This window comes from Polypterus senegalus, chromosome 6, assembly GCF_016835505.1.
Source record: "Polypterus senegalus isolate Bchr_013 chromosome 6, ASM1683550v1, whole genome shotgun sequence".
NCBI classification, from domain to species: domain Eukaryota; kingdom Metazoa; phylum Chordata; class Cladistia; order Polypteriformes; family Polypteridae; genus Polypterus; species Polypterus senegalus.
The window spans coordinates 106,960,743-106,972,489 of NC_053159.1; the positions used below are offsets into that span (position 1 = coordinate 106,960,743).

The following is an 11,747-nucleotide window of genomic DNA, read 5'->3' on the forward strand; positions in this document are numbered from 1 at the left end:
TCAGGATTTACAGGTAATTCATTCAAGAACAACAATCAAACACTGAACCTCCGAGGGTCCCTTACAAGCCACCAAAATACAAGGACATCAGAGAAAACGTCCTGCACGTCTTCTTATATAATACGTGGCTGTCCGTTTGTCTGTCCAGGATTTTAAATCACCTGTAGCTCGCAAACTGTTTCACCTATTGACCTGAAATTTGGTACACATATACTGTGTGACGTCTAGCATATGCTTTCGGGGTGATGATTGACCTCCAAGGTCAAAGGTCAACCCAGGAAGGTCTAGGTCAAAAATCAAATAACCTGTAGCCTGAAATTTGGTACACATATACTACGCTGAAACTCTGCAGTACAGCTTTATTTTAAAAGTGAAGAGTTTTGGAATTATTACTCATTTTATTTTTATTTTATTTTATTGTAGAACCAACTCTTGGTAGTGGGCAGCAGGATGGCCGTGTGGCGTATGTGCATAGGCGCTGTTCTCATCCCTGCTCCCTTCGCCGTCACTTCCCCTACCTCTTCATATCTTAAATCATTCTTGAGGCAGATTGAACACTGAAGTGCCATCTTAAGTGAAAAATTAAAGAAAACATACTAAGTAATTGCAACACAAACACCGACTTAATCACTTTTAACATGAAAAGATGCCAACGGAAGAAGACAGAACAATGAAATTTGGTAGAGCTGAACCACACCGTAAATGTCCAGTAACCCTGATCAAATCAAGCAGATCTGTGAGCCTTTTGATGCCTTATCGCATAGTTTGTGCCCATAAGCCATTGAACTAAGCTTTCTTCAAACTTTACCCATCCATCCATTTTCAGACTGGTTTAATCTAGGTTGGGATTACAGTTACTATACCTTGCCCAGGAGTGCCAACTGTGCATGAGGTGCCAGTTTATCACAGAAGCCCCTCCTTACCCCCACCCAGGCCATGAGCCTAGACGACTTGTTTGGGATTTACACCAAAAATAAAAACCTGTGCAGGAACAGGAAGAACACGCAAGTGCCACACAGATGGGCATCACACTATACTTTTTCAAAAATATGTTTCTTTTTTAATATAAAACCTCAACAACTTTGTCCAAGTACATGTTGCCAATGGCAAAATTTAGTATGGATGACATGGGCAGGCACCCAGGGCAGCATCTTGCCTGGTGTGGCATGGGGCACCCTCACCAAAAAAATTTGGAAAGGTCCAGCACATGCTCCGGATACCCTGGGGAGTGGGCCAGATTCATTGAAGTCAAACACTGAATGTACAGTGTACCCAATATGTACACTGATGGGCACAGTAACCTGCCTAGACATCCAAATGCGCTTTGACCAGCCCTGTATGTGGCAGCAGGTAATTAAAAACTGCCTAGCTATGACATGTCAAAAAGTGTGTGCCCCATCAGATTCATAGTTAGTGGGGCACCGCAGCAGCAGAGTTGGCACTAACCTTCAGTGTGATGATTTACTAATCTCAGTTGGTACTGGTGGTGTTTACCCACAGCCATTTGGGTACCAGTCATGGCTCCTAGCAGGCAGAGCTAATGTGTCAAGATGGAGCTCATCTCTGTGCTCTCTCACAGTGATGCAGTTAGGTGGCACGTTGAGAGTTCAGACTAAAATAGCTGCAGTCTAAGACCTTGAATTGGAGTGAGATATCACTGAATGATTTCGCAATGCAACCATCCTACTGTTCTAACACCGACAATGCCAGGTTAGGCAGTTACAGTAGTTAACTATTATGACTTTGAGCATAGTGTTAGTAGGGTAAAAACTCAAGGATTCTGTTAAATGCACACCAGCATGCTATCCTTCATGAAATCAGAGTCTCCACTCGTGCAAAATGAAGCAGTCAGCACAAACTTTCCACCATTCAATTTCACTTCCTCCCAGATAGAACACCAGTTTTTCTATCCATTCACTTACTGAGCCCACTTTTTTCAGTTTTTTGGTTGGTTGGGGCTGGTGCTTATCTCAAGTATCAGAAAGTACAAGGAGTAAGGGACATTTTAGGCTCTTTAAATGTTCCAGGGCCCCTTTGTGTTAGCAGAAGAGATTCTACATATGAACGGCAATAAGCAAACTGATCACAGCATCGATAGGTGCAGAGGACCGACCCCAGGATTATAATTAGAATTACGTACTCTTCTCTAAAGCATTGTTGTTTATACACTGGGGTCCATCTAGCTTTGGTTCCTGCCCTTCACCTTGTATCACTCGTGTAGGCACTGCCTCCCCTACCCCTGAACTGGGTTTAAATGAGGCAGATGCCTCACGTCTGGTATTTCTCAGCAATTCTATTAAATGTCTTAAATGTTCCTTTGACTTTTTGGTGGTGTTTAGCTTTCCAGTTATGGTGCTCAGGTGAAGTCATATGGCGCAGGCACTGGACATGGCTTCTCTTCCACCAGTTTGTAATTTGGCTTTATTTTATATAACAAACACCACACAAAGTGTAAGATGTGACCTGAACGCCACACTTAGAGTGATTTGTGAGGTTATGTTACAGCCAGGATTTATGGCCTTTTCTGTTTTATTGTTATTTTTGTTCAGTTTGAATTATTATTTTTAGAGAGAGGAGCCCAGCAGTGGACCACTGATTTTGTTGTCGGCATTTTTTTTTACAATTTCATTTGTTCCCCTCAGGTTTATTATATCTTCGCTTTCATAAAGATTCCTGTTTGGCTTGTCTCTACAAGCCAGAGTTTGACGGTTTTCTTTCCCCTTGTAAGACATTTTTCATATGTTTTGGGACTTTCGTTACAAAGCCAGCTTCAAGTTTTGGGCCTGCATAGGCCAAAGCCTGCAAGTAGAATTTGGGGACTGGCTACCTAAAGGTGAGACTACATCAAGACAGACCAGTGAAGGCCCTGGCCTGCCTTGTGGCTTATTTTAGATGCCTCTTTTTCCATGTCTGTGTCCTCCCATGTACAACAGCTGCAGAGAGAAAACCACAGGCCATTGAGGAGTCCTGATTGGTTGATAAGAAGTCCAGCGTTAGTCTACAATTTTTATAAGGTCATTATTGACATATGTATGGAGTTCTTACCAAATTCCATGAGCTAATCAACATGAGACACATTGCCACTCTCTTATGGTATATTTGGTAGTACAACGATCTTACCTCAAAAATTAAATTCTCCTTACCTGAACAATCTCCCGAATGTAGTTTACTCACAATCTACTACAGCCATCTATCCACACATTACCTGAACCCGCTTATCTATTACTGGTGGTCTCTGAAAGCATTTTGACACGTCCACCTAATGCTCCAGAATGTGATCTTCCAGCGCTATTGTAGATGATGTGTTGTATTTGCATTTTGAAGTTGCTAATCAAGTGCCTCCCAGAACTGGAGGACGTGTCCTCCTCTGACAGACTCTGAATTAAAACTGTTCAGAGGAGACTGTGAGGGACCTAATCCAGGTCTGATAAACCCACCAAGACATTGGTTAAGTAGATTCAGTAGAATTATTTCAGATTTAGGGTGGATCACATACTCTAGGATCTCAGTAGAAATTAAGGGGAAATGCATTTATGATTGAAGCCAGGTAGGACCTCTTTACTTAAAGTGGTGTGGCAATCTAGAAGAAACTACCAGGCTATGTAGTTGAAACAGGGACCTTGACATCTTTTAAGAAGAATCGGGATGAGCTATTGGGTCAGCTTAGCTATTAGCTAAACAAATGAGCTTGATGGACTGAGTGATCTCCTCTTCTTTGTCAAATTTCTTATGTTTCTTAAATATGTCTATGATAGTTAGGCATAAAGGAACAGTGATGTCAAATTTATCTGCAGTAGTAGATTCTGATTTCCCTCTTCCTCAATAGGTACCATCACCAACATCTCATCTAAAAGAAGAACACCAAGCTGGACCTTCTCGTAAGAATCAAAAGTTTACTGGCTTGTGACTACACAGTAGAAGGGGATGAACCAGCAGCCTTGTGGTGTGTAGTCCAGCACTACAGAGACTAGGCCACATAGCCATCAAAGTTAAACTATGTGTTCAGTCAGAGAGGTCATCCAGCCCCTCAGCTCATGTGAACTGGTCATTTAATGTCATTTATAAAGATTTAAGCAATTTCCTATTTTATCCTCTTACTTTGAGTGAAAGGTGTTATATAAAAATGTTTGGCTTGAAGTAATAATGAGATGGATGGAGTGTCAGCCGTTGGTTATTCCAGCCTGCATTAAAGGCAATGTCACATTGCATGACATTTCTAGGGATTTTAGTTGTCATCTTCATTTATGTAATCTTAGAGTGTTGGAGCCAGTTGGTGGCTCACCCTGTGAAGGCCAGTGGCATAATGTGGCATGCCCAGTGACTCAGTCCACAACTCACTGCAACAAAATTTAAAAAGGTTAGATTTTGTCTTTAGTCGTAAGGGTGGGCTCTGTGTGCATGAAATCTGGCAACCAATGAATGTTCATATGAAAGTACAATGCATAGAATGCAGCAATGAGGAATAAGGAACGCAGGGGCTTTGGACATCACAAACAGAAGAGAAGAACACCTGTCTGATGTCTCGTGTTTTACAAAAGAAAGAAATGGCAGATTGCATACCTGTTAACCCTTCATGCAACTGTGGCTTTGTCAGGCAACACAAAAAGGGTGAGGATGACTGTGCTGCAGTTTCATCACACAGTTGCCAAATGGGACATGCCCAGCAATTTGCAGTCGTGTTAAGCCAATGTCTCATCACGTGACTTCTAATATCTCAGGCTTGCTTGCTGACTGTCATCGTTGGACCACATCAATTTACACAACTGAAAATTGCAGCCCACGGCACATTTATCAACTGCATGTCGCAGTTTTTTGTGACAGCCTACTTTCTCATCCCTTCCTTTTTTCCATTCTGTCACGGTACATAAAACATGAAATTTGACAGACGAGCTCCTCTCTTGTTTGTGAAGTCCAAAATATTTGAGTTCCTTATTCCTCGTCACTGCTTTCTATCCATTGTACTTACAGATGAGCATTCATTGGTTGTCAGCTGCGGGCAAAATTATTGTCGGAGTGAGTCACAGACTACTTGGATTGAGTCACTTGGTACAGTATGTCACGTTATGACACTGAGCTTAACAGTAGAGTGCCTAATCCTAAACCTAACCCATTGCCTCTGAATCCCTAAGTTTAAGACTGAAAACGTTGTATAATGGGACATGGCCTTAAATTGACATGGTCCAGTGACAAGATCAGCAAGTGCTGTCTGACACACCCCACGACTAATGTGGCATCGGTTTTGCACTCTTAATTTATTCTGAGATTTTGACCATCTCTTTCTCTTTCATGTTTGTTGCTCGCTTCTGTTTTCACAGATGACACCATTAGTATTTGATGCATTTGTGGGGTTTCCTCTGAATAGTGAAGACTTGCTGACCCTGGAAGACTATCTGGGTGCTTCCCTCCAGATTGGTTGGGACGTGGGGTCTACTAAAAGTTCCTGTTTCCTTTAATTCGGTCAAGTTACTGTGTCTCATTCTAAAGATTGAGGACCATGCCAGTGTAATGATGGCACCTCCTTCTGGCAGCACATGATAAACGGCCAAACAGTAGTGAGCAGGGCCACATGTGGGCCCAGCATGATCTTATTAAGACAGTCAGTAGTTTTAATTTGCCAGCTAAAGAGAAGCACTTGGCTGCTAAGTTATATTTACATGAATGATAAAAAAAGGCAGCTGGGGGGGGAGGGTGTAGGACCCAGGTCGGCGTACGTCATCCAAGAAGGTCCGCACAGCTGGCTAAGCTCAAGGACTCTCTCAATGAGTCTGAGCCGTACGTTTTGTGTTCGCCTTTTCGTCATTTAATTGAATTACTCCAAAGATTTTGTTGGCTCTGGCCTGGTGCCCTCGCCCTCGCCCTCGCCCTTGCCCTTGCCCTGCTCTCCACTCCAGCGGGCTCCCAGTCTGCTCATTACGCCAGCGCTCTTTGTCAAATGAATGATGGGCTCGCTAATGCAGAAATGAAATAACTTGTGCACGCAAACAGATGGGCCACGCGCCTGCGGATGGCCAGCTCAGCTGGGTGGCGCTCAGCAGGACCCCCACCTAGTAATTACAAGGCACTTGGTGGCTGAATTCATACGGGGTCCATGTGCAAGGCTGTTTTTCTGAGTTTCAGTTCCTATCTCATTCAAAGTTGCCAAATTATGTAGCCTCACCGTGACACAAATGACCAGGGCAATGACAATGAGAATGGTCTAAGCTGACCTCACTGGGAGGAGGAAGTGCAAATCTCTCAAAGGACCCGTCTGATGAAGAAGATGAGATCTGTACCTGTAAATCTGAGGAAGAGGACAGTGGGGTTATATCAAGGGTGCTTTCTAGTGGAGGAGAAGGAAAATGATGAGGATCTTAATGTGCACTTGGGATGGCCATAGTGTTGAAGATCATTGACAATCCCTGGCTTCATGTGAAGAGGAGGACCTCTATTTGCAGGGTGTTGGTGGGGAAGGCATTAAATCAGAATGAGAAGGTTTAAATCAGTGAGGTAGAGAAGGACCTCCTCCTGTGGAGGTGTTATAATGATGCAGAAGAGTTAAAATCCTTACAAGCTGAATATGAACTGGGGGAGTGAGGAAGAGGAGGACCTCACAGATAATTTGGGGGTATGTATTGAACAAAAGCAGGATAGCAATATGAGGACATGACGATGAAGAAGACTGACTATGTTTTGGCAAGATGAAGGGAGGAAGAGGAGGGTCTAAACTGGTTCTTTTGCACATTCAGGGAAGCAGAAGAGGGTCTGAATCTACATTTGGCAATGAATGCGTAGTGAAGAGGAGAAAGATTTTAATGTACCCCTCTGCAGAGCACATGATGATGAAGAAAAGTAAGAATCTTTGGTTACAATCATGAATGAAGAGGAGGCGGCCATGTGTTTGTACTTTAGACGCATTCATGAAGGAAGAGGAAGAGTGGGGTAGAAAGTGAGGAAGACCAGGGTGTCAGTTTACTCCTTTCAGTGATGAAGAGTATTACAAATTCTTGTACAGAAAAGAAGGGGAATGTCTGACCTTGCAATGTAGGACAATTTACTGAGGATGGATGGAGGAAGAGGAGGGACCTGACTTTGTACTTTAAGAGCTTTCTCTAAAGAAGAGGAAGAGAGCCCGGGATGTGATAGTTAGTGAGGAAGACAATGGTGTGAATTTAATCATGTGCAGGAGACTGTGGGGCCTTTAGTGAGGAAGAGAGAGGAGGGAGTGAATCTCCTGTTGATTAGATGACAAGATGATGAGAAAGACTATCCTTGATGACATGGAAGGATGAAAAAGAGGGCCTGCCTTTGTACTTTAGGAGCTTTCAGCAAGCAAGCAGAAAGGCTTGAATGTGCACCCTGAGGCTGTCCAGTGAGGAAGAGCAGAGAACAAAAGTTCACTTTGGAGAGAGGCGTTCAGTGAAAAAGGAGAGGAAGAGGGGGTTGATGTGAGTATAGTTACAGTCGTGAAGAGGACCAGCATGGAGGGAGGACAAGGCTGAGAAGGAAGGTTTAAATCTATTTTTGTGCATCTAGCACACACTGCAATGAAGAATCTAATTTCTTTCAGGCCACCCTAAGTGAGGAAGAATCAAGGTATCTCCAGTTGAGGACATGGATATGAAAGGACCAGGGATGATGATGATGACGACAATGAGGAGGAGGAGAAGGAGGGGGAAGGGATTAAAACTTGTGCTTCAGGCAGGGTGGGCCAAGTGCCGCCCGACTAGGAGGTGGCGTCTCTCGTCTTCCAGCTTTATTCACGGTGCCTCTTGACTGAGGGTGTCCGCCTTGCAGCCTTGTGTGCCGTTCCTTCACCTTGCAAGTTACCATGGCAACGGCTGCCAGGCCACCGGCTCCTCGACAGAACGCTTTGCGCTAACCTGGCGGGGTTTTGAACAGACGTGACGCCAGTGAAGCGCGACCTCAACAAGGCGCTTGAAGCTCAAAATCGGAAAGGTGACTGAAATGCGATTTCAAATGAGCGCTCATGGTGAGGCGACACTAGGTGAGGGCAAAGTGAAGGTCACTGAGAGGGAGAGTGCCACTCACCTGCCCTTTACGCTGGCACTCCAGATGAGCCTCTGATGAAAGACTGCCACCTGAGACAGTGTACATGGGCACATAAGAGGTGACTCTCATGAAGGCTTGCACTACTGTGCACTGGCATTTAAACAGAGTCTACTGTGAAAGACCACCACTGACATTGGCAGCATGTTGGCACCTGGTCTGTGGTGCAAGAGTGCCATGGGCACTATATTGGAACCCAAATGAGGTCTACCATATGGCACATGATTGCCACTCACATGTGATGTACACTGGCATCTAAGTAAAGCCAGCAGTCAAAGTGTGCCATCTGAGTTTTGACTCAAGCACCTAAACAGTGTGCCTTGTGAATGAGTACCACTCACATAACTTGTACAGTTCTGAATGCCACTGACATTCAAAATTTGTATAAAAAATACCACCTCATACACACTTGCAATTAAAGGAAGTGTGCTGTGAAAGAGTGCCACTCACATGCATTGCTGATTGGCACATTAGTGCAGTGAAGCATTGTGCCCTGAGCAGCAACACTGCCTTTTGCATTCCCTGTACACTGGCACTCATGATGGGTCTACTATGAAATAGTGCCACTCAGATGTGTTATACATTGGCACCTAGCAATAAATCTTATGAAAAGTGCCCTTCACCCTTCTTATATACTGACACATAAATAGGGTCTTCTATGAAACAGTACCACTCTGTGTTCTGTACTCTGGCACTAAAATCAACATCTTGTGAGAAAGTGCCACTCTCCCATTCTGTGCAGTGGCTGCTATAGAATGCCACTCCTGTGTGCTATACCATGGCTCCTTATTAAAAGCAACTGTGAAACAGTGCCACTCACAACATTGCCAGCTAGCAATAAATCTTGTGAAAAAGTGTCCTTTGTACTCCCTGTACACTGGCACATGAATCATATCTCCTGTAAAGCTGTGCCACTCACATGCACTATACATTGGCACCAAGTTAAAGGTAACTGTGAAAGAGTGCCACACAAGCGTTGTACATCATTCACTAGGACCCAACTGTGAAAGTGCTGTCCCCAACAAATGTTGGGTGGCACCAAAGTAATGATTCTTTTGATAAACATCCCCCTGCTTTTCATTTCCCAGTGGCACATAAATCAGGTCTCTTGTGAAAGTGTGCCACTCACATGCACTCTACACTAGCACGCAAGTCAAGGCGGGTATGAAAGAGTGCCACTATCAAGCTTTGGACAGCAGGAACATCTCAAGGTGCCATTCTGTAGCCTTTCTGAAAGCCAGGAGGAAGAGCAGAGCCTCTGTCCTTCTAGTCAGGATGCCCCTCTTCGGAAGGTCGCCCTGAGCAGCTCCTTTAAGTGCACCCCCACCCCCCAAAACCGCCACCCCCCCTGCCCGTCTCTCTCTCTCTCTCTCTATAGACGTTTATTGTAACCTGGCCACCCCCGATGATTCCCCATAGGTCCACACCGGAACGACCCCTTCACGCTCAGGTGGCACTCAGCTCTCCGAAACACAAAAGCGAAAGCGAGCCGCGCGGAACTTTTTTCAGCTTTGTTGCTCTGCAGTACGTCTACACGAGCACTAGATGGCGCTGCGATGTTAAAAAAACAAAAACAAAACAGAGCGTCCGCATCACTCATTGAGAACACTTCACCGAAGAACGAGTTTTCCTGATCTCCATAAAGTTTTTTTTTATTTTTATTTCTGTTCACTCAATATATTTAGTCTTAAATTATTTTCATTATAAAATTACTTGACTGTTTTGGCATTCGTTATGAGGGAAGATGAATGTGGCCAAAAGCTAATCATTTGTTTGAGCAGAGAGAAGAGGGTTGGGAAAAGCGCTAATATGTGATGGCTGCCAGGGGACGCCTCATTATTACCACAATAAGATGGACCGATCAACTCCAAGCAATTTAATATGCAAGTCTTAAAATGTGGGCTTCACCGGTTTGCTGTCATTGTTGGAAAAGACTTGATAGCTAAGAGGACTGAAAATGAGGAAGATTTACCTGCCCCGTGCTGTCCAGAACATATAGCAGCAAAACCCGAGAAAGTTCATCAGGTGGGACAGATACCCCACAAAGTGAACAAATAAATTGTGGCAAAAAGAGGAATCAGTAAACCACTCTGGCATCCATCATTTGGGGCAGGACTTGTCAGGAAGAAATTGGACACAGACAGACTGAGGTGGACTGCACAGGAGGAAGTAGCCACTGTACAGAACAAGTACCACTGAGTCACTGGAAATGGCATCTTACTGGCTGAAATTGACAGCATAAGGCAGAACCTGAGGGCTGACTGAATTATGAGAGACTGGACAGGCCTGACTAGTTGGAGTGGTCCAAGTTGACATAGTAGATGGGCTAAAGTTGTGTTTTCTGCACCTAAAGGGCATAGGTGAGCCAAATTAGTAAACTTCAATAAAGTGAAACATGGGACAGGCAAGGCAAAAGTATACCATGTTTGATTTAATTCGAGAGGCTGAATACTGCTGAACAGGCCAAAAGATCCATATGGACAGGTCAGGACCTGCTGACAAAGAGTGAACCACTAGAGACAGAACCTGAAAGGCCATAGGGAAGAACAATGAAATGTTGGAGCCTGAGATTAAATTGGGCTAAATGAGAAGAGCCCAGACCTGTAAGACTGGAAAGATCCCATGGCATACAGAAGGGCCTACATGGAACCAGTGAGGCCTTCCCCCACCAATTTGTCATGGCTCAATTCGACCCATCATGTGCTTCCAGCTGTAAGAAACTGGACCCATGTGACTCTGAATTGTCCAAGTGGACATTAGTGTCACTTCTCTGAGACAGACTGGCACCCTATGGGATGATTCTTACCTTGTTCCCAATGCTACCAGGGTAGGCTGTGGTCCCCCACACCCTGAATTTGAGAATGTTACTTAATGCTGTGATGATGTGGTACGTGATCAAGCCACCTGAGCCTTAGTAGGCTGAATATTGGCCGGTGGAACTGAACATAAAAGGCTGAAGTGGACCAAACTTCATGGAATCTTAGAGGCAGAGCAGAGCTACATGAAATGACACATGGCATGTATAAAAAGGCATTAAGCAACTGATTAGGTTGGAGGAACAACAAGATGTGAGTACAAGTAGCAGAAGTGGGTCTTGTACCCACCCTGCCCCTGGGCACAACCTGACAAGAGTTTGGCTACACAGGCTCAAGTGTATTGGCAGAAGGGAGTTTGACTGTACTTAAAACACACTTTAAGGGGACTGTGTGTGACTGACCATACCAATCCACATGTCAAGTCAGCTCCGGCACATCTCGAGCCCCAGAAGTGTGGATTACGAGAGCTGGCACCGGAAGTGTTGGGAGGGCGCAGGGGGCCCACTTAATTGTCATGTTGCCTATCGCTTTACAATAAGCAGCATTGATTTAACAGTGAAAGGCTGATTTATGTCACCTCAGTGTCACCAGGGTACTTCCCAGTTCTTCAAGTGCTGCGGGGAGCTGGGGACTTGGCAATTGATTTCAGGCTATGCACAGTCTAATTAATCTCATTACGTGCGGACCCCGCCTGTGCTTGCTGAGTGGTCAGCAGGAGCTCACGGTGCACACAGGGCCCTGTGCCGGGGTGCTGCTGAGAAAGCTTGAGCAGATCATGGGGTCACTGTTGGTGCTCATTATCATACACGGTGGTCTCCGGACCACAGACTAATCTGCACATGTGCATAATGGCCACCCGGGGAAGAATGGTCCATTCTGGGCATT

The 11,747-nt window shown here is 44.8% G+C and overlaps 1 protein-coding gene across 2 annotated transcripts in view; it reads left to right on the forward strand.

The window, feature by feature from the left end:
• Positions 1 to 4,027, forward strand: part of mrm1 (mitochondrial rRNA methyltransferase 1 homolog (S. cerevisiae)) — a 39,206-nt gene extending 35,179 nt beyond the window's left edge. For both annotated transcript variants that reach the window (XM_039756711.1, XM_039756713.1), the window contains one exon: positions 3,827 to 4,027. In XM_039756711.1, coding sequence (XP_039612645.1) covers positions 3,827 to 3,851 — 25 coding nt within the window. In that variant the 3' untranslated portion in view covers positions 3,852 to 4,027. The remainder of the gene's footprint in view (positions 1 to 3,826) is intronic.
• Positions 4,028 to 11,747: the final 7,720 nt, after the last annotated feature.